The sequence below is a fragment of the Adiantum capillus-veneris genome, chromosome 2 (genome assembly GCF_014529385.1).
Source record: "Adiantum capillus-veneris isolate H3 chromosome 2, ASM1452938v2, whole genome shotgun sequence".
Taxonomy (NCBI): domain Eukaryota; kingdom Viridiplantae; phylum Streptophyta; class Polypodiopsida; order Polypodiales; family Pteridaceae; genus Adiantum; species Adiantum capillus-veneris.
The window spans coordinates 167,892,273-167,916,049 of record NC_140932.1 but is presented as its reverse complement, the minus strand read 5'-3'; the positions used below and the strand labels follow the sequence as shown (position 1 = coordinate 167,916,049).

Sequence of the window (23,777 nt, the reverse complement as noted above, 5' to 3'; positions counted from 1 at the left end):
CACTCGAACAATGCATGTTGACCAATCATGCGAACACATAGTACTTCCTGTGAGGGTTCTTTGGACCTAGGCTCGAGAGCCAAGATCGGTTCTTCGTGACTGATCGAATTTGCAACGAGGTTAGCTTCGCTAGAAACAGTATCAACTAACACATCATCCTTGTGAACAATCACATCATCTTCATGCAAATCATCATGCTTGTCATTGTCATCCAATCATCATGCTTATCATTGTCATTCAAATCATCATCATGCAAATCATGTGTGTCATGGTTTGGAGAAGAAGAGACTGAGAGAGTCTCCTTCTCCTGATTCTGTGCAAAGTGCGCCTGCACTTGAGAAAATAGTCGCAACATCTCTTCCATGTGTCGGTCATTCATTGCCTTTCTTGCTTTCTTCTCGCGATCAAATTCGGCTTGTCTTTCTTTGTTTTCTGCTTGTCTTCCGTCGCACTCACGATCCAATTTGGTTTGCTTACTTTGGCTTCCAAGCGTGCTTGCTCGCGCTCACGCGCTATGGCTGCCATTCTTTCTTCGTGTTCGCGCTTCATTTCTGCTTTTCTTTCTGCTCTTCTTGCTTCACGTTCTAACTTCCTGTCCATAAACATCTGCTCCAACTCCTCCATAGGAGTTAGTGCAATCCTTGGTGTAGATGGGGAAGAGGGAGGGTCGGAAAACCCTCCTAGAGGGAAAAAATTCTTCTTCGCCTCCTCATGCTCATCACCTCCCAGCGAAGTATCCATTCCGCTTCGAGAGATGACCATCCACTGAAGTCTTGGGTTCTTGTGGGTTCTTGTGGTCTTGGGTTCTTAAGTTCACGGGGAACTTGGGTTCTTGGGAGTCTTGGGTGCTTGGGTGCTTGAGTGTCTTGAGGTTCTTGCGGTTCTTGAGGTTCTTGGGTGCTTCTTTCGCATGCAATCTGTGTTAGAGAAGGATCTTCTCTTCACCCGAGTTCTGCTCTTTTCCGCGGGCGCACCCCTTGGCGGCCTTGCGCTCACACCAAGGTTGCTTTTTCCAACCTTATATCGATTGGCCGGCCGCTAAGTGCACGGTCCGCTCTCGATGAGTGAAAAGAGGCACAAGGGGAGGCTGGACAAGCCCTTCTTTCTTGGGATTCTTGTCACTCTTCAAAAACACGATTAGGAATCGACACGCCCAAGCGAACTTGGTTCGTGCGACCGCAACAAGCAAAAAAAAAATTCTTGTGATTCTTGTGGTTCTTTCCTTGAGTGATACATAACACTGTCAAAGCTCTGATACCAATGTTAGGTATAGCGGAATGAATGTTTGAACTTTGCTCAATATGAGTGCTCCGAACTGTGCTTATAGATTCCTTTTACTTACGGAAGGGAGAGCCTTCCGTTCCTTTAGTGAGAGAGTGCAATGATCACAAACAAAGTGAATGGACACTGTGCGTGAAAGTGTATGAGACTGAGAGATAGAGAGCGAAGAGAAATACGACACTAGGGACGTTGTAAAACCCTCCTCCGAAGGCTCCACTCTCTATGGCGAGAGCGGTCTACTTATGAATGCACAAATCTCTACAATGCTTGGACTTGCCGACGATGAGGACGACGACGAGACGGGCTGAAAATATCTGAAAACGCTAAGGGCTGAAATCTGCAAATCTTCTATCTGTTGAATTCTGACTCTATGTTGGTGATGATGTCGATGGCGACGATGCAACAACGACGTTGTGAAAACGCAGATGCTGAAATCTGCATTTTCCGGGCTGACACTGTAAACCTTGCGGAAACTGACCGTGCGGCAAGGAACTGATGCGGGAAGGTGAGATCTGCGAGGTTCGGGACTTGATCTGCGGTGTCTAAGGGCTAAAAACTGAAAACGCTTATGGTTCTTGATGTTCCGTCGCAGTAAATCTGCAAAACAATGGGGCTGATCTACAAATAAAAAATGCTAGGGCTGAAAATGGCTCTGCTGTCACCGGATGGCCTGCAACTGCAAAACGCTAGGTCTCTTGTTGAGTCTTCTATCGCCAGGGATCTGGAAGTGCAAAAACGCTGGCTGATCCGGTCCAAAACACTAGGTGGTTGCTGTGGAGCAAAAACGCTAGGCTTGGGGTTCTGCTGAGAAGTTGCCTGTTGAGCGTGTGCTCCTGCTGCCTCTTTTGCCAGAAAGTGCTAGTCTAGGTTTGCTTATATACAAACTTACTCGATTTGCCCTACCTACTTTCCAACAAAAGTCACTTAAAAATAATAAGTGAAAAATGTCAAAAATAGGTAAAATAGGCTAAAATCACTAGAAAATTCCCCTGAAGGATTCTAACGGATTCTGATGGGAATGCTTATGATCATGCTGTATGCAACCAGAGGATATGCATCTACACTAAGTGACTGGACATGCACGGTCTGCGAACAAACTCACAAAAGTGCCAGATCACTCGCTAATCTAGACTGACTGGACTGAACTGAACCTTGCTATGCTGTAGCTTGTCCACGGACACATAGGGTTGGATGTGTCACGTGACAAGGTTTCTTCCTAAATTTATAGCCAACTGTAACAAACTGCTGAGGTGTCGACCTACTGAAGAACGGAGCTACCGGCCGAGGGGCCTAAACCCTAAGAAGAACAAGTAACAGAAGAAGTCCTACCGACTTATGGGGACGCCATTCGATGGAGCCCCAAGTGACAGGATTAAAATAAAGCAGGACCTGCACACACATACACGCAAAAATTGATGACGTGGCATATTTTTGAAGATTGCGCTGGCATGATGACGTGGCAAGCTGTACGGATTTCCGCGTTTTGCGCTAGCTGATGACGTGCCAGGCTGTACGGATTTCCGTGATTTACGCTCTTTTTGGCTTTGCTTTTGGACCAGATGCTTTTGAGTTTGAAGGCTTTTTACTATAAACTGCTTTTGGGCCTAGGGCCTTTAAATATGAGGTTAGGGCTCATTCTCTTGCATGCTTCCTGGAGAAGGTGCAGAGTCTGGAGTACCGGCTTGTACTTTGATGATGCAATATAAAGAAATACCGAAAGGGGCGCCAAGGTTTGGGGCCAATACTCTCTGGGGTGGAATTTCGCCACTCCGTGTCGCGTGTCGTCTCTCTTTCAGTTCAGTTGTTATTGAAGTGCTAAAAGTCTGTTCAGTCTGCTCTTTTCTATTGGCACGTGGTGCCCGTCTTGTGACACCAACCGCAGCATGGTCCAAAAGCTCTTGAATGATCGAAACTAGCTTGATCAGACAATGTTCTTGTAGCGGTGATGATAGTCCCAAGATATAGCAATCACACTAGGCCTCCAAGGTTATCGGCTTGAGAAGAGCACCTGCTGAGAGATGTCAAGAAATTTCAAGTTGTAATCTGCTAGGGTTTTCGTGGCAAGCATTTCAGGCTACCCCACTCTGCTAGAAGCTGCACTCCGAAGGAAAATGTTTGAAGGCATGTAACTTCGGCCAAAAGTTTTCTTGAAGCTTGCCAAGTCCTTGAAGTGTACGGCTTGGTAGCTATAGATATCCACCACTTCATGGCACTGCCTCTAAGAAAAACAGTGGCTCAAAACAAAAATCTTTGATCCTTCTCTTGCAAGTGATCTTGGGTTCTTCATGGCTTATGCCCCATAAGCCAGAGCCATGAAGACGGAACTGCGCCTGATGCACGATGGACTACGGAACCGGCTCGGATCTACATTCGCTAGCCTCTCCGTTGCAGTCAGTCCGGTACTTCGGCAGCCCATCGAGCCTCTCCTCGGCCATTTCCTCGCCGGCATCGAGTGCTTCCATTGCTGTCCATCATCGGCATCGTCAAGATCTGCGTTTTCAGCCCTTCATTTCTGTCACATCGGGAGCACAAATCAGCCCCAGATCTACCCCTTGGTGGCCATCAGCAATTCTACATCGAGACGGATTGAAAGGTGCACCAAATCAACCCCGGAGGTGCTTCATCTTGAAGAGTTACTGAGGCGACATTCTCCATTCGAGTCAGTAGAGTCTGCACTTGAGGTATGCATGTGTGTACATTCCATTTACGCAATCTAAAGCAAATACCACATTGACACCCGTGTGGGGGGCCCTTAAGAGGGTTGGTTGGGACCCAAGTGGTCTCTCTCTCTCTCTCTCTCTCTCTCTCTCTCTCTCTCTCTCTCTCTCTCTCTCTCTCTCTCTCCAGGGAAAGAGGAAGGAAACATCATTCTAGCTAAAAGCAATCACTAACGCAAGCAAAAGAAGTAAAAGATAGGTGGAAGTGTAAAACCTAGATCTTCATCATTTCAATTCCGCTGCACCTGACATTTAAGTTGCAAGAGGTTTTTCTCTTTTAAAACTCTAACCCCTTAGGCTCCATCGGCCATCTTCTAGGTTCAATTTCTCTTGTCCCCTTGGCCATTCCTTTCCAGTTGGATATGCCACATCATCACTTTGTGACAGGAACAATAAAAAGTGTTTAATATGTATTTTCGGGGACAGGCAAATAGTTCAAGTATAATACAGAATGTATTTATCGGTTATTTACTATACACGGTTGTACCATTCAAATGATGGTAGTAAGTTTTGGTGTCATTGGCCTTTTGGTATATCGATAGAATATTCATCTCTCTCTCTCTCTCTCTCTCTCTCTCTCTCTCTCTCTCTCTCTCTCGTCCAGCTGCTACGGAGAGACAAGCCCAGATGATGGCTGACATCTACCACATTTTATATCCCCTATTAGCACACGATGGAGCTAGCCAGCTTGATGCATCTACATTAATGCACTACCCTCAGCATATAGACATGCACATATCCCTAGTACTAGAGCTCCATCCCCCTCCACATAGATCCCATCATACACCAGGGACCAGTTTGGACTGTTTTGTCTTTCCCGATAGATGGAGGACACACACATATATACTTGATTTGACTAATAGGCCGACTTTGGCCTCATATAGACGATAAAAATATCTCTCTCTCTCTCTCTCTCTCTCTCTCTCTCTCTCTCTCTCTCTCTCATACACAATGTACACCTGAACGTGCTCCTTTGGATCGACTGCCACCGACTGTACTGACCAATTGTTATTGCAAAGGCTAATGTGAGGATCAAGAGAGTGAGCTAAAGAGGGAGCCATGCCACCAGTTACAAAAAACTGCTGAGGAGTAGCCCCATGTACACTTCTATCAATGCCGTTGACGGAGCTTTCTGACACATCAGTATACAACATTTCTTCGCAGCTACCATGCCAAAGGCGGCAGCTGTAAGATGTGATCCGTGCCTCTGCCAATAGTAGGCGTACTGAGGTACCTGATGCCAGTTTGAGCTCTGCCACAGTCCTACCAGCAACATCCGAAAATTGCAGATTCTCTGAGCCAAATTTGTCCTGCAACTTTGGAGCTTGAAGTGGCTTCACCTCTTCGAGGCCCCTTGCGGAGCAATCGACCTGTAAACATATCCTGCTTGGCCTTGACTGAAGACCAAAAGGCTGATGCCATAATGATTTTGCATAGAGCTTGCTCTGTCTGCTTTCTAATCTTCGAGTAACCTTCACAAACGAGCAGGCAGGCGGCTTTAACGAGGACGCCATTGCCTCCATGCAAGCTTCAAAAGTATCTGGATCACCAAAACGTTGTACAAGGAAAGGCAGAGTGTAATTGGTTCATATTCTTTAGCAAGAAAACTTTGCAGAGTGGATCTTATGTCAGTATGGTGGACAAAAAATTGAGCTCCGTGCTCGGAGTGCTCAGTGAAAAATTAAGCTAAAAATATTAAAGTTTAGCTTTGAAATTACCCAACATTGAGTCTGAGTCTTTTCAAAAGCCCCAGTAGTCTAGTAGAGCTTGAGTGTCAAAGGCATCTTCTAGAATAGCCTCTAATCATAAGCTTTGATTGGCACTCTCGCTGTGGACAATCTTGGTTGATGATTCGCCAGAACCAAGAAAAATATACTTTTTTGACTTTGGTCCCTAGGCCAAGCTAACGTCTCATCGACTTTGGAGCACCGCAAAACAATTTATAGCGGAGAAGAATTCAACATGCACATAATAATGCTCACCAAGCTTTTGGAAAAGTGAATCTAATTTTTAGAATAGACAACCAAAGTGATGGTGTGTAAATGAGCAATTTAATTTCAAAATCAAGGTATTGATGTGTTTCTTGAAAATCATAGTTATGAAAATTGAGTAAACTTATTGCAAAGACAAGTTATAAAAAATTGAGTAAACTTACAAGTTATTATTGATAGATTTAGGATGGATTAGTGAGAGCAGCACAATGATTAGAAATGCATCACCGCGGAACACTTGAGACCCAAAGTTTTTTGAGTTGGACTATTCTAAAAACCATGTATAGCCAAGTAAGAATGACTCTTTTTATACCAAGCATGTGGAGCTTGCTTTGAGCCATACAAAATCTTCTTAAGCATGCACACCTTGTTTTGTTCCTTTTTGAACAAAACCTCGAGGCTATGCTACTTGCACTTCCTCATGCAAATCATCATTCAAAAATGTAGTCTTTATGTCTATTTGGTGTACATTTCAACCATTATGAGCCGCCAATGCTCAAATGCTACTAATGGTTGTCATACGACAAGTGGGAGCAAAAGTCTCATCAAAATCAATGCTCCCTTGAGCACACCCTTTTGTCATGATTTAGCCTTATAGTGATCAACACTACCATCATGCTTACTTTTTTACTTAAAGATCCACTTATAGCAATGGCTTTTTTGCTAGGGGTAAGTCACACAAAGACCATGTGCCATTCTTCACAATAGCATCATACTCAAATTGCATTGCATCCAACCAATTTTCCATTTTTTGTGCTTCGTCAAATGACAGGTTCTTCCTCCCTCTAGCCTACTCATTTTTATCCCTATCATCATCAATTACATCTTGTAAATATGCATTGAAAACTGGCTGATTTGTAACATCATTTACAACCTACATAGGCTCCACATGTGCTTCATTAGGACTTATATTCATACTCCCACCATTGAATAGATGCAACAACGTATGGTATGCATTTTGTGAGCTCATATATGTCTCCTTGGTACATGCTAACAACGATTGAACTGCATTGTCCACAAAAAATAGATTTCAACTAATCACGTTATGCTTTGTTTGTGAATGATATAACCTGTAACTTTTGCTTTCTGGACTATAACCAACAAAAATACATTTCCAAGCCTTATCATCCAATTTTTAGCATTGTTCCTGAGTCACCAAAGCATAAGCCAAGTAAACAAAGACACGCAAGTGTCCAATAGATGATTTCTTGCCATGCCAGGCATGGAGTGATCGATGGCAATGCTTTAGTGGGACTCCTGTGTAGTACATAAATAGTGCACATGATAGCCTCAAGCCAAAATAGATGTGGCAAAGCTTGGCTCTTGATTATGCATCATGTCATCTCCATAAATGAAATGTTTTCCCTCTTATCAACACCATTTTGTTGAGGAGCATAATGCTTTGTACATAGGCGTTTATCCCATGACTTGCAAGAAATGCATTGAATTATTTAGCATATATTCTCCCCTCGATCAAGACGAAGGATGCCCACACTACAATAAAATACATTTACAGCCATAAACAAAAATTTATTTAAGCATGCAAACACTTTTGCCTTTTCCTTAAGCAAATACATCCATGCATGTATGGAGTAATCATCAATAAAACTCATGAAATAAAAATGATTTGTAAAAGACGAACTATGCATCGGGCCAAAAATGTCATTATGGACAAGCTAAAATTTGTGAGTAGCCCGCACAAAACTATCCTTAGGAAGGATTGCTCATACATGTTTCAATGGTGGCTCCAGAGGGGGCAGCAAAGCAACCATCTCAGATTTTTGCAAACGCGGCAAACTTCCAACTTTCATATGTAAGCATTGAGCTTGTAGAACATAGAAAATAAAGTACTAGATACACAATAGTATCACCAAAATTGGGATCATGCACATTACATTGGTCATTCACAAAATTGACAACAAGACCAAGTTTTCCAAGTGTAGATTCAGACAAAAGGGTCTTTTTTATCCCAGATGCATACAAATCATCCAAGAGCTACCACCTGCATTAGTAAGCACAATATTCCCAACTCCCTTGATGGGATAAGAGGCATTATTGCACACATGACAATATTTTTCACCGAAAACTGTCGCAAGAGAAGTGAACAAATCACGATGAGGTTTAATGTGCTTACTTACACCATTGCAGAGTAAAGTATATAATCCATAATTTTGCGATACATGCATCATAAACACATAGGTCATATTAACATTGCACACAAAAAAGCCCGTTTTACATCTTGCAAAAGATTTTCTAAATCTGCATTGGAAGAAGCGCTTGCCTTTTTCTTTCAAACCTTTGTAGCCTTATGCTTTAAAACATTGCTTGATGAAATGATCATTTATCCTACGGTAATGTTTCAACTTCTTCTTGCCTCTATTGCCAAACTTCTCATACCTATTTCTGTTTGAAGAAACAACATATGTGGGGGCAGGCTATTACCAGTAGAAGCTTTGGAAGTGGAAACAACAACATTTTCTTATGGTGTGCAGACACAAATGACTATTAAATAATACGTTGCTTAGTCATATTTTAATTGAATTGGGCCCCTTGCATCAACATAGAGACAAGGACATCGAAATTCACATCATCAAGTTTCCTCTCTATCACAAGCCTAAAGGTGAAGGCAAAAGTCTGATAAGAATCTGACAAAGCATCAAGAATTGTATGCACAAGAGAACTATCAGGAACATGTCACCAATGGAAATTAAGTTTCATTGGGAGCTTTAGTCTCTACAAGAAATACATCCATGTCATCCTCCTCATACATAACCTTGGACTACATGTCTTTATGTAGGTAATCCATTTTGGTCAAATTTGACCCTGCATATAGAAAAGCTAGTCTATCCCATGCTTGCTTTTTTGTTTATGATGAAAAAATGTATAGAGTAATGGAATGTTGAAGAGAACATGCAATAAATGCACAAGAATTTGCACATCCTTATCATCTCAATGTTCCTTTTTAGCATTAAACAACACAACTAAGTAGAAGAACTTCTAGAACCCGCACGATCATTTGTAGAATGTGTATCCATAGAACCTGGTCTTACATCATAACCTTGCACAATGTTCCAAACACCCTTTGCAATAAGAACACGTTTCATCATGCATGCCAAAAGTGGGTAGTTGTCTCCATTTGATTTTTCCTCAGCAAAAAGCATGCGAAAAACATCATTGTTGTTAGCCCCCTTGTTAAACATGGCTAGTGTGTTGCGTGTAGAGGAAAAACTACACAAAAATAACATGTGCTATATAGCACAACCCACTGAAGACTATAAAGTTCTATTTTTGGAGGAATGTGAATTGTTAAAACCTTCACAAAAGAATGTGCTATATAGCACAACCCACTGAAGACTATAAAGTTCTAGTTTTGGAGGAATGTGAATTGTTAAAACCTTCACAAAAGAATGAAATTGCATGCACAATATTGCCAATAGTGGAAATGAAGGCAGAAATGACTTCAAATCAAAATTGTGACAAGATCAAAGAATTGTCCCAAAGATTATGTCACCCTGTAAACACTCACTCAAAATCACCAATTGGAGAACATCAATGGAAAGGGTGTTGAAAATCCTCCCTTGAATGTTGAAGCCCATTTTGATACCAATCTTTGTTAATATGGTTGCACAAATGCATGCAAAGATGGACAAGATGAAGTAGAAGTTCAAGAGCACACGTCACAATAAGTAGTATTATTGAGTGTGCTAATACAAAGATAAAGCTTACCCTATAATGATGGGCATATAATAGAAGATGGGGATGAGACCTCCTAATGAGGGAAAAAAATGCCTTGTTGATCCTAAGTGTGTTCATGCATATTACTATGATTGACTAAGGGATGGTACACACACCAAGATACAATATAGAGCACACGAAGGTAGTGTTTTCATGTAGATGTCAGTGTATAGGACAAACCCCACATCCCCAACAACCCTTCCCTTAGGGTTTTTATTGAACTAGATGGAACCACTTCTACCAAGCTTAAAGCCTTTTTCTTTCAAGTTTTTATAGGTTTTTGGGGGTAATACTTTGAAAATGACATGCCTTCTACCACAATCTTGATAGTAAATCATAGGAGCATTTGTTCTTTCAATGGTTGTGAGCTTGATAGGTATGAAAACCCACTAGCCTTCTATTTAGGCTGTGGTTTTGCAACTAGAGCTCTCGCTCCACCATTTGCTATGAAATGGATTGGACTTACCACTTAGCCTTACATAGCAAGGTTGGTCCTTAGTAGGTGCTAGTATGTACCATCCTTCCTCCATAGGCATTGAAGAGCTACCATCATTGTAGGGAGTAATTGGAACTATTTCTTGCTCCTCTCCTTGCTCTTTGGGTTGCGTCAACTTTATAGGAATAAAATTTCCACTCAAAGAAGGAGGTTGATGTCCTAAAATAGCTTGAGGTCTCTTTATCCCTGCAATAGGCTTTGGCATTTGATAAAATAGTAGGTGGATACCTATATGCCAATTGTCCTTGTGGTCTCATGGAAAATATTGCACATTCCTATCATATTTAGGCCTATATTAGCTCTCATGCATATCATGACTAGTCCATTTTCCCCTTATTGTCTCTAAAGACTTGCTATCATCTGATTTCTCTTCTTGATCATCTCCTTGTAGTTAGCCATGGGAGGGGTTATTGTCGGCCCCTTTTGGGTAGGTATGGAAATTATCATTCTATTCATTCTCATCTCTATTTCTTTGTCATCCTCTCCATAAATCTCACAATTGTCTCCCAAATCCACCACGTCAAGCATACATGCTTCTAATGCAGTGTGTTTCATGATACAAAAACTTGTGTAAAGCTTCTTGTTTAGACGGCATTTTTTTGTGTGTGCATAAAAGTCATACACTCTTTTTGCTATTAATACTTGGTTAAAACCATTTAGATGATCGTAAAGATCCCAAGTCCCATTGTATTTCTTTAACCCTCAGGGGATTCACTCTATATACAAAAATGGGTGCCACCTGCGAGCGGACAACTTTGATAAAACCCCTATATATGACTCATATTAGGGAATATGACCCCCTTTTTATGCTTATACGACAATCAATGAATACATTATCATACCTCTATCTTACATATAAAATTTAGGTCTCGCATGATCTAACTAAGTAAAATTAGTCAAAGAGTGTGTAGCATAGTGACTGGCAACGTACTAAGAAACCACTTCTGTTGATAACTAGATGTACCCTCAACATGTCTTAGTTTGACTTTCAATCTATGTGCCCGATCAGCATGCATTCTGGCTACTCCTCCAATTATGACCCATCCAAAGCTGGTGAAGATCAACCCTTGACCTGCTACAAATTAGCCTTATCTAGACCAGCTTGATGCAAAATTGATGTGTGACTTGAAAAAAAAACTTCCCTTAAATTCATATGAGTTCTAGTGCACAACGGGACCATCGTTACCAGTCATTAACCGGGTCAGGTCCCCCCCCCCCGAATGAATATGATACCCCTCCCTTATTTTTAAGCTTGGGAGATAAAGTATGGGGACCTGCCCCTAACTTATACGCTTATGTAACTTGTATTAAAAAAAAACCTCCCCGTGCACTTACGTGGTGTGGTAAGTTTTCCATGGTGAATCCCCTAGGCTTTCACCATTTTAAATATTTGCAAGTTTAACTCTTCTTGCATGGTCTAGTTTGATTCTCTAATGGTTTAAAGTTCACATCCCCATATCTTTGAATAAGGTGGTATTGAGTTGTGAGATTTGTGTGACCCTTGGTTGGTTTGATTGTCACCTTGTTTTTTCTTATTGAAGTTATTTTTTCCTCCATCAATCTAGTATTTTGGGATAAAATCCCCACTTTCATCTATTTTCATAAAATTTTGGGTGATCCCCTTTCATTGTTCATGCTCCCAAACGATGAGTTTGTTTTGAATCCACTTCCTTTTTCTTGTTTGACATCTAGTGCTTAATAGAGTAGACCTTATATTTAGTATGTTTAACCTCATCCTCTACCATCTTGATGAAGTTGTTGTAAAACTTATCAGGAACTACAATAACATATGTATCTCCTTTTGTTTAAAAGACATAAACACTTGATATCTTGAAGTGACCCTAATTTGGGATGTGTGGTCCATAAATATCAATTGTTTTAGCCTGCTCCCAATCCCAATAGTAAAACTAAATGTTTTTGGTCATTAGTCTTAAGCCTTACCATGATTCTAGATTTGGTTAAGACCAACTCTCAACTTTCAAGCTCCAACTAAGATGTCTTCTCTAGTATTTTCTCCAAGGAAACTACCTTATTATCCATGACCACCAACAAACACTATGTCATGATCATCGATTCTAGCACAATATTCTCCAATTAGATATAGATAGATTTGAGCTCCATGCTCATTTTTCATATAAGTGGGCGAGTATAAAGCTCATACTAATGCTCCCGTGGTGCTGGGATTGAGAAGATGTAGAGGCCATCTCCAAAATAGAGTCGAGATACCTCTTTAGGAATAGGGTAAAGTCTGACTTCTCGGGTGATATACTCTTCCTTGGATGCGGTACTTTCCAAATCCTTATTTGAAGCTCAATGACCCAATACTTACTAAATCTAAGGTTCATCAATGTAACACAATAGAATGGATTTATTCCTAACTTGATGTTTGTGTTAACTTGGTTTGCAATTAGTTTAGGCCTTGATGTTCTCCTTGGACCAGAAATGAAATCCAATTCTTGTTTGGTGTTCCAGCTATTCCTCTCCTAGCTTTCAATTTTCTCCTTCCTATTGGTGGAAAAATCTACAAACCAACAATTTTCTCAATAGTCTCTAACCTCTATTCAATGTTGCCCATGTTCACGTGCAGCTATACTTGCAATGAATTTTTTGTTGAAACTTAATAGCATCAAATTTTAACTTCTAGCTACATCCAACCAAAAACTTGTAGATGATAGGATTTTTGAGGTGTGATTTAAGCATACTTCTCCAGAGATGAATGACTTTTTTGGGAGTATTGCTTTGAGGCGAGCTTTAAAAAAAAAAAACTACCTACATGCTTCACGGAGAGAGAGAGAGAGAGAGAGAGGGAGAGAGAGAGAGAGAGAGAGAGAGAGAGAGAGAGAGAGAGGAGAGAGTAGAGCTTGGAGAGAGGAGAATAGAGAGAGAGAGAGAGTAAACAATCAAAAAGACTATAATGCTTGTGCATGCAAAACCATGATTACAATCCAATGGTCTTGTGATGCTCCCCAAAAGACCTATTCAACCACCTCTACTTCCTCTCTACGAAAAAGCACTTGGGATGTTGACCCCCTCCTTAGGAGGCTACCTTTAATTGAGCTTGAATACTCATAGCTTGGTGTATCCTCTCGCTCTAAGGACCTAAAAATCTATAGGACGCTTCAAAAATTCAGCTTGTTGACATGAAAATCATAGTTGGGTGCTCCTAGGAGTTCATGCACAAAGTTTTGAAGAGTAACCATAAGAATCTTAATGGTGTCCAATGACAAATAATCTGGTGTTATCCACATCATGTGATTCTTTGTTTGTAATGCCAAGGGAAAACATAGGGGGTCACGGACCCAGACCAAGGGGCGACTGCTAGGTGTGAAGGGGATTCTAAACCTGATGGCCAAGGGCCTATAAAAAAGGGTGATAGGGTGGAGAATCTTGATGGTAGTTCCCTGGGTTCTCACACTGGTATCAGAGCTCAGGGAAAGGGGAGCTATGGAGGAGGGGGAAATTTAATAGGGAGTAGCCTTGCATGAGTTCTTTTTTCATTTTTTCTCACATTTTCACATACAAAAGGGTGCTATAAAATGGAATTGGGGAAAAAATTTAAATTGAATAGGAAAAGGGGTGTATTTTATTTGTCAAAAAATTCACAGATTAGGAGTTTTATAAATAGTCCTCGAACGCACGTCATATATAGAATTTATACATAATGACCCCTCCCGATTCAATATGACAAGGCAATTGTCAATATGGCAAGGCATGTTACTAGACCTTTTGCTAGGTACAAAGGTGTTTGGCATGGCCGTCTCTTTGTACTTCAAGAAGCCACGTATGGCAACCATAAGCCAACCATACCATGGGGAATACGAACTCCAATGGTGCCAACGATAGAGATTACAAAAAAATGGTAAGTATGTTAAACTTAAGTTTTAACTCTTTTAGGATTACTTTACCATGCCAATTGGGGGAAATTTTTAAGCACAAAATGTTTCAAAGACAGCAACAACTAGGCTACTTACAAGATGAACATCCATTTATAATAGAAACCATTACATTCCATATTACTTGCACTACATAAAGCATCACTTTATATGGTGCGCTGCTACATTTCATTCCATAGTACTTGCAGTACATAAGGCATTACTTTATATGGTGAAGCTACAACATTGCATAGGCTATTACTTGAAGTACATAAGGCAACACTTTATATGGTGCAGCCGCATTCATCTTTTGGAAGGCCCGGTGTTTGTAGTATACTGCCCTCTATAGGCAAGAGAGAGTTCACCAGGCATCCTAGCTACTCCTTGAGTCTCCCCTCATCTTCTTCTATGATAATTCCAACTTTCTTCCAACAGTTGATAGCAAATTGCTCCCTCTTGTTCAAGTTTAGCAACAAGCGCATGTTGATTTTATTGTGGCATCGATAAAGGCGATATAGATATGTCGTTGCCTTGAGAGTCGCTAGAAACCATTCTTTTCCATATGTGGCCCCTCCATTGGGAATGGACTCCTTTGCATCCCAAGATGACTTGATGCTGTTCTCAAGATCGTCAGACATTGTGGGACTAGTAGACAAGCCCTATGATAGCTTTTGGGAGATTGCACAAAAAACCTGAAGCGAATACCAATTTTATAGCATTTGGGAGACCATTAATTTAATATTCAATAAATTATTATTGAAGTGACACCTAAACAGCAAGTTACCCTTTGTCACATCAACAAAACAATTGCAAAAGTGTGCACCATGATGTGTTAATTGAATGGGCATATCTAAAACTAGTAGTAGGGTCGCCTTCCTAATCTTGCTTGCCAAAAATTAGAAACGAAAAATGCTACATATCTATGGCTGGATAGGTTCTGGCCCGGCTAAGTGCATTAAATATATTAGCATCAGATAGAAAAAGCTGATGGATAAACATGTTCTCATTTTGACTAAGCCCTAGTACAAAAAAAAGACGTGTTTGCATGCAAGATATGATTTGTGGTTTCTCACCCGATCCATGAGTCCGGGCATGTGCACGATGGCTCCTTGCAAACACTGTACAATCCAACATGACCATCTTCGTCGTGGGACTCTACTTTGAAGACCTCATGAAAACCATCTACCCCACACATCTCCTCTACCACCTTTGCCTTCATCGCTAGCGCACGACTGATCTTGCAAGCATCATCTCTAGAAATGTTTGACCAATACCATACGTGCACACCATCCCACATTGTGTCTCATGCACTACCTTGAGGAGTGGCTGTAACATGTGACCTGATAGGTGTGTTCCTCTGGTTTTGAGCAGCAGCAACTGGCGTATGGGTATAGTTTCCTTCATTGCTAAACTCCACTTGACACCCCCCTTCAAACAATAGTTGAACCTCTCTTGAACCTCTGCATTGATTAGGTTGGTTCCAACATGCACGTGCCAAATTTGTGGTGGCCATTGAGATTTTGGATCTGTGTTTTGATCCACTATGTAGCAATGTAACACATGATCTGGACAAAACCAAAACCACTGGTGCACCACACCTTGGGGATGCTTTTGGTATCCCTCAAAAGATGGGGCCGGTATAGCAAGATTTGAACCTGCAATATTCTGCCCACACCTACGTCCTCCTCTTGGTGTGCCATTACATGTGACTGCTACCTTGTGGCGTTTGACGTATAGGGCACATTCATTAGGGAAAGTTTGAGGGCTTGAATTTTCCTTGTAAGAAATGGTAGAGAGAGAATACTTTTCATTTTTGAAAAATTGAGCAAGGAATTTTAAATCTCAAAATTTGGGGGAAACTTTTATAATTTTAGTGGATGCACGTGATGTACTTTTTGGGGCCCCAATGTAGTGTCATTTTCAAATCTCTTGGGAATGTGTGCCTTCCCCAAAATTCTCCCTCCCAATGCATCATTTTTCTCTTTTGGTCCAAATTTCAAATTTCCCTCTATTCATTCAGTCCTTTCTCTACACTTTTCTTTGCATCTTTCCTTGCACCATATCCAAATCATCATCTTGCCCACATTTCCATGAATCCTGCTAAAAGAGGTATCTATCATCTCCATGTCGAGTTGGAAGATGAATATTGCTCTCTGCAAAAAAGAAATAGGCTTTGTGAAACTCCTTCTTCTTCCACAGAAGCATTGAGTTTATAATAAAAGAAGCACATTGATCTATGGACATATGGTAGTTTGTATCCCATAGAAAGAAGATTTAGGGTTTCTAGGAAGAAATGCATCAATGGTTTTTTTGCAAAGCTCTACTTTTGGACAAAGATGAAGTTCAAGTTTAGAACAAAACAAGCACATTGATCTATGGACAGATGGTAGATTGTATCCCACATAAAGAAGATTTAGGGTTTCTAGGAAGAAATGCATCAATGGTTTTTTGCAAAGCTCTACGTTGGACAAAGTCGGAATCAGTAGGGTAGGTTATCCAAATCTATTCAAACTCATCAATAAAAACCTGAAGCAATCAAGAGTAAGGGGGTCCTTGCTTCCAAAGCCATCAATTATTCAAGAGGCCATGCTGAGAGTTAATTCCAAGGTCATGGAGATGCTTGGGGATCCATTCCACATCAATGACATATATCCTGGTAAGAGGAAAGACCTCAAGTTTAACTTTTTCAACAATCTTTTCTTTGACTTGAGAACTTTGCAAAGGGCTATGATAAAATTCTATGATCTTCAACATACTGGGGTGAATGGGTAAGCCATTTTTATCTCTTCATACCACATAGGTGAAAAAATACCCTAAAAATTTTAGTGTGTAGTCAGAGAAGAACATTTGGTGGTTGGGTGCTTTTGAGGTTGTGAAGATTTCAATGTGTTGAATTGGGTGGGTATTCTAGCACACTAGTATCCCTGCTATAAACAAAGCTCAACAGGGTGGGGAAGAGCTGGATGTTGAGGGCTTTGGTAGGTAGAAGGTGTAATGGCACATTTGGGGGGGGGGGGGGACCTAAAGACACTAAAGTGTATGTACATTTTTTCCGGCAAGAACCAAGTTTTTCAAACACACTAGACATGGTGGAAGAGGCTAATAACTTGCTTGAAGTATTCGATTGTTTTTCCAGACAAGTGTGGCATGGAATAAGATTACAAGATACCAAAAAGTTATTAGACAATTTTGATATTGTTGCAGCTATACATAGGAGTATACAAAAAAAGGAGGATGCATACAGTAGATCATCTACAAGTGAAAGGTTTTTACAATGGCTTTCTACTAGAGAGAGGCAAGGAAGCAAATGGGGAATAATACAAGGATCAGTTTTTGTTGTTTGATCCAACATCAAGATTTTCATTTTTCCCCTCCACTTCAAGTACTCCTCCTTCTTTTAACCCTACAACTGCTTCAAGTCACCAGAAGAGGCAAGGATATAACTAGCCATTGTGCCAAAGTATGCACTTCTTGAGCCCATAAATCCTGGAGCAAGTCCAAAAACTCTAATGGCTTATTGATTCTCAAGAAGTACGATCTTTTCCACTCCAACTCTTATTGGATGTGAACCTACCACCCTTGATAGAGCCACTAGTGCAAGTATGGGGAGAGTGGGAAATTGGGAAAGCTTCTTGTGGTAGATAGGTATTGTCTCCTTGTTGAGCTTCCCAATGTAATGGCCCAAACTCTGATCCCTCTTTAGATCCAACAGCCTGGAGCTCTTCCCTCTCCCCATAAACTTGTCACGATCTACAATATCAATTTGTGCAAGAAAAACATATCAAATCAGTTAGTAGAAATGAAGTTTCAATGAAGTATCAATATCCTAACTAATGTACCATTTTACCTTAGGGTTTTCATCATCTTCAAAAATGTTCTCTTTCCAAAGGTCAATGGAAAAGCTTGGTTTATTTTTTGTGTTCTCCCTTGCAACTTCTTTGCCCATGTGTTCAATCCTCAATCTTTTTTGAATTTGTTGGAACTCCTCATGTGTGGGAAGCCCTTGCTCTTCACAGCTTTGAACATTACCTAGTGCATGCTCCCTAGCATGGGACTGATCAATAAAATTCTCAGATTCTGTATCAAGTAATGATAATGGGCATGGTGTACTATGGTCACAAAGCCTTTATCATGCTATTCCCACTCTGCCAAAATAGCAAGGCAATAGTCCTCTCTTAGATCAAAGAGGTTTTGTATATCCTATAATATCAAATACTCCTTATTGTTTATCTTGTAGGTGGGCATGGTTGCTGTGCAGAGCAAGGGATCAAGCTCTTCCTCTGGAATGTGGATGGGTTCCTCCACCTTGGAGAGGTTCCCCCGGGGTGTCCACTAGAAATTATGTAAGATAGTACGTGCGAACAAAATAAGGGATATATATTTAGGTACATTTTCAAAAAAATATACTTACATAAAGGGTTTTTTAATTGAGAAAGTGAAAAATTTCATACTTAAGGGCTAGTTTTTTTAACAAAGAACATACACAAGGGGTACATATAATACTTGAAAATATACAGGTAAGAGATTATTTAAATACCTCTTGTTCGCACGGATTCATGCAACTTGATGATATGAAGCACGTCTGTACTATATTCAATTTTTACATAGTGGACTCCCCAGGGAGGTTCCTTGCCTTGAACCTGAAAACATCCATCTCTTTGCTTTCAAGCCTCTCCATTTCCTCTCTAAAATCTTTAGGTGTCTCCTCTACATCTTGAACATTCACAGTTGTTGTATTGTGCAGAGATTTAGACTCTCCTTCCTATGATGGAATAAGAGTAAAAAGAGCAAAAAGGAACTATGTTCAACCACAAGCTTGCATCCATAATTCCATGCCACTGACAGGGGTTTAGGACCTTCTTCCAATCACCTTGAAGTAATGCCAGATTTTTTGAGCATGTGCTTGGTGTTAAGTTGCCTGCTTTAAAAATATCATTTGAAGTGCACAAAATTGTCAATCTTGTGCTCACTGGTAAGGTCAACAAAAATCTATTGATAGTCAATAATGTCATTGTTGAAGCCTTGCAAAAAACCTTCCAGATCAAAAGGCACATTGAACATTTCTTTCACATAGGAAAACTTGGACAATTGCTTCACCTAGTATAGAAAGTCCATCAACCTATCGTCATATGTTTCTTCAACTTCTTCAATATCAAGACCCTCCAAACTTTTCCTTGAAGCCTTTTTTGCAATAGGGACAAAATAAAATAAAATAAAACATAGCATACTTGGAAAACAGGTTGATAATATTGAGTCGCTTTATATTAATATGATGATATGTATCATCTATGAGAAAATAGAGTATTTGAAAATCTATCTGCTTGCACTGTTTTTGCATAGAGGCGACACAACATGCTTCATCGATATATTATTTATATACAACATATCTTGTCCTCTCTATGGAAAAATAGAGCACTCGGATGTATGCCCATGTGCTCTATTTTTGCATAGAGGCGACACAACACCTGGACATTTCATATATAATGTCTTCAATTAAACACATTTCTTATATCTTGTAGTGTCACTTCTATGAAAAAAAGCACTTGTAAAAACGTTTGAGTGCTCGAATTTTGCATGGAACGACATGAAGACATTGATATATCTTGTCGTGTTGCCACTATGTGAAAACAGAGTACTCGGATAGTCGGCTACTCTATTTTTGCATAGGAATGACATGAAGATGAAAAAATATTTTTTTTATAAAATTCTTATCTAAGATACATACCATTGTGCTTCCTTAGGAGCATATTGAGATCTTAAGCGTAAAAATCCAACTCTTTGGCTTTAATATGAAGTCAAAATAACTCTTAAAATGCCAAGGGTTGATCAAAAACATTTATATACGATCAAAGAGCTATAAATAGTATGCCAATCTCGAGACACGTGCCCAATGGTCACATACATGCCCAACTCTCAATACATGTGTCGTCCAGTCATATCTGAGCATCGAAAAACGTGTAATTGCATGCAAAACGATCATATCTAAGCACCAAAAAGCGTGTAAATTCAAATTAAACCTAGATATTTGTGCACCACTATACATAGAGGCACTTACACTCAAACTAGTTTTTTTGCAAATTTTTTTTCATTAGCTCCACCCATTCATTCACGAAGGCGATTCAAGGTATTCGGACTCTAAAGGAAGTGAATTTCAACCAAACCCCTTCTTTTTATCCAAAACTCTTAACTCTCCTAATACTGAGGTCACCTCGCGTAATGTCATTGGTTTTTCCTTATTTTGTCAAATGGTTTTCTATGTGTTGTGTTGTCTACCTTGTGCTACTTATTGGTCTACCATGGTGTGTTGTCCCTTTGCAGAAACAGTATACCTGGATAGAGGTCCGGCTACACAGTTTTCGCATAGAGACGACAGAACCGTAATATTTGAGTGTGTACCTTAATTATTTGAACCAACAAATTACTTTCGGTAAATTTTTCTTAAATGTGTCATCCTTGTGTGAAAACAGTGTAGTCGGACTCCTATCTGGCTACACTATTTTTGCACAGGAATGACACAACTAGTTTTAGTTTGCCTTTTTTGATGATGTCGTCCTTGTGCAAAAATAGTGTAGCCGGACATCTATTCGGCTACATTGTTTTTGCACAGGGATGACACAACTCTTAGAGTGACTCCTTTGAGCTTAATATAGAGTGACTCCTTTAAGCCTTATATAGCGAAGGATGTGATATAGTGGAATGAAACAAGGTTACTCTATTTAATTTAGTAGACCTACCTTAATTTATTGAACCAACAAAGAATTTTTAGTTAGTGTCTTTTGATGGTGTCGTCGCTATGCAAAAACAATGTAGCCGGACAGATGTCTGGCTACACTGTTTTTGCACAGGGACAACACAATCATTAATGTGTATGGAGAGTGTCTCCTTTTGAGTAATAAAGATAAGTGATATATTGTTGGATGAAATAGAGGTATTTCTTTGTATTTTTTGTTAGGAACACTTTGATAACTTTTTTGAATGATGTGTTTTTATATTCTCCTTCAAGGTCTATAGATATGCAAGGATGAAGAAACTACAAGGAAAGTTCCCAGAGAAAAGTCAAGCCAAGAGATGTGAATAGAACACTAGCTGATAGTAAACTAGCAGACACAGGTGAAAGCTCACAAGGAGATAAGGGAGCTGCATCTCCCAAGCAACATGCCATTGATATGAAACTCCCACCTGAAAAGACAAGGAGATTCTCTTAGAAAGTTAGATGCTTAAGAGAGATAAGGAAAGCACAGAAGGATCTTAAACTTGCAGTGCCAAGGCTTCCTTTTCAAAGGCTCTGTAGGCAAGTAACAGATAAATTTAAGATTGAAATGAGATGGACAAGGGATGCTTTGGCATGCATAGAGGAAGCTGTTGAAGACTTTTTAATTGAGGTCTTCCAAGATGCATACATATGTGCAACCCACTCTCACAAGGTAACACTTATGGACAAAGATATGATTATCTTCAGGAGATTAAGATACAAATTCAACAAAATTCTTGAGCCAATACCTCTACAAGATGAAAAGACCTTCAATATTCTCAACATACCTCCATCAAGAAAAGAAAAAGAGCCTAAAATGGTGATTGAGGAGATCACAGAGGAGGATGTTCAGGATCCCAAAGTTGACAAAGAGGAGATAGAAACAAAGGACCTTAGGGAGATTGAAGCTCAACTTCCTTGAATGCTGAGAGCTATCAATCCCACAGGCTTCTTGGTGGCCGCTTTCTTAGAGGGCGACTTCTTCAAAGAACAAATTATATTACCCTAGATGCTGCGTCTGTTAATATCCTTAAAGACTGGTAGAGAGAGATCAATGATTGTATTATTATTGCATCCTTGAGGTTAGCCTAATCATCAACATTCTATATGGCTTTTTAAGATTGGTTATAACTAATAAGTGTTCTTTGAATTTCTTTGTAGAGTAATGATGCATGACTTCAAGCTAAATGCCCATAAAAAAGTGGACATGGTTGACCCAACCATCTCTCACTATTTGAGATTTGATTCTGACATAAGGATATGGCTCACCAACATAGATTTTGAGACTTATGAATTGCTTCTCTGCTCCTACCATGAGAGGTATGTTCTATTGTAATCCTATGTTATTGTCTCATTTTCTCCTTTGAGACCTTAACACAGTCATCACTGGAGTTGTCTTGCCACAACTCTCACTGAAGTCTTATAGCAACTGATATTAGTGATAAAACATGTTTCATATTGAGCTCTCATCTGGGCCATCATGGAATGGTTAGGCTGTAAGTGTAACTATCCAATACTTTAGCTGGCAGTGCTCCCATTTTTAGTTATTTTGTAACAATGATTTGGATATTTCTAAATAGGGATGCCTCAAGGTTGGTAGAGGCAATTGAGCAATGTCCTCCTATTACAAAGCTATTGGATGACATGCAAATCTTAAATCTGAAGGTAGATTGATCTTCAAATTGTAAGTAGATTGAGCTTCAGATTGTGTATTTATTTTTCCTATTTTGTTTGTGTAGCCACTTTTGCAGGAGGAGTCTTTCTCATGTGGATGGAGAGTGATAGTGATTGACTACACCTATTGCAATCCACAACCGGCTATTAGGGTAAGAATTTGACCATATAAATAGCTATTGCTATTAGGGTAAGATAACACACTAATTTTTCTTTGCTAGATCAATAGGAATTGCTACATTGACAACCATGTTTGGTGGGTAAGGGAAAATCTAATTAAATATATAGTTAGTGTCCAGATACCACTAGTCAAAGAAGCACCCAAACCTCCAATGGGCCAGAGAAGCCAAAGGAACAGGCCAAGCACCACACAAGGAAAGTAGGATACACAAAAAAGAGCAAAGGAAGATAAGCCAAAGGAGACGAGGCCCAAGTAGGAGAAGCAAAGGAAAAGAAGCCCACGACAAAGAATCCAAAGGAGGTTTTAAAGGAAGAGAGGCCCACGGCAGAGAAACCCAAGGAGGTTCCAAAGGAAGAGAGGCCAAAGAAGGAGGTTCCAAAGAAGCTATGGTGCACCCAGAAAGACCACCATATTAAAACAAACACATGCCAAAGAGGAGCAAAAGAAGCAGACATTTGAAGAGGTAGAGCCCAAAACACCCCCAAAATAGAGAAAAATAGAGGAAGCTAGCGCAAGAAAGAGTCCTAGAACCCCCAAAGTGTTCTACAAAGCAAATTTTGTAAATACATAGATTACATAATTGAGAACATCTACTTGAGAAAATTACATACTCTCTACTTGAGAGAACCTTTGTAAAGAGACATATTACATACTCACATTTTCTTGCAATGAGAAAAGTATACAAATTCTCTCCTTGAGAGTTTTCAATTTTCACTTGCTCCATTTCTCATGAAGCTCCCAATACAGTCTTTCCGTTTTTGTTGCAACTGTGGCAGCCCTTGCATTTGTCTGTGCATGTTTTTCATAGTCCAACTGTGCTGACAACAACATGTCAAGGCTCAATCCATAATCCATGCCATCCTCCAACCCTACCCCAGAGGGGCCTAAGAAATCTGCCAATTATGGTGGGATCCCTTTCAAGTATGTGAAGATAATGAAGAGTGGCTTAGGGTCTTCCATTTCTTCCACCTATTCCCTCTATTCCTTCTGTCCATGGACTTTTCTCTTCTTCTTGCCCACAGGAAATGAGGAGGAGGAGGAGGCAGAATCCCTACCCATATCTCTTCACCTATTGCTCA

The 23,777-nt window shown here is 40.1% G+C and overlaps 1 protein-coding gene across 1 annotated transcript in view; it reads right to left on the bottom strand.

Moving 5' to 3' along the window:
* Positions 1-5,639, bottom strand: part of LOC147464025 (protein NDH-DEPENDENT CYCLIC ELECTRON FLOW 5-like) — a 36,881-nt gene extending 31,242 nt beyond the window's left edge. The window contains exon 1 of the mRNA XM_086492455.1: positions 4,958-5,639. Within this exon, the coding sequence (XP_086348581.1) occupies positions 4,958-5,521 (564 nt within the window). The 5' untranslated portion in view covers positions 5,522-5,639. The remainder of the gene's footprint in view (positions 1-4,957) is intronic.
* Positions 5,640-23,777: the final 18,138 nt, after the last annotated feature.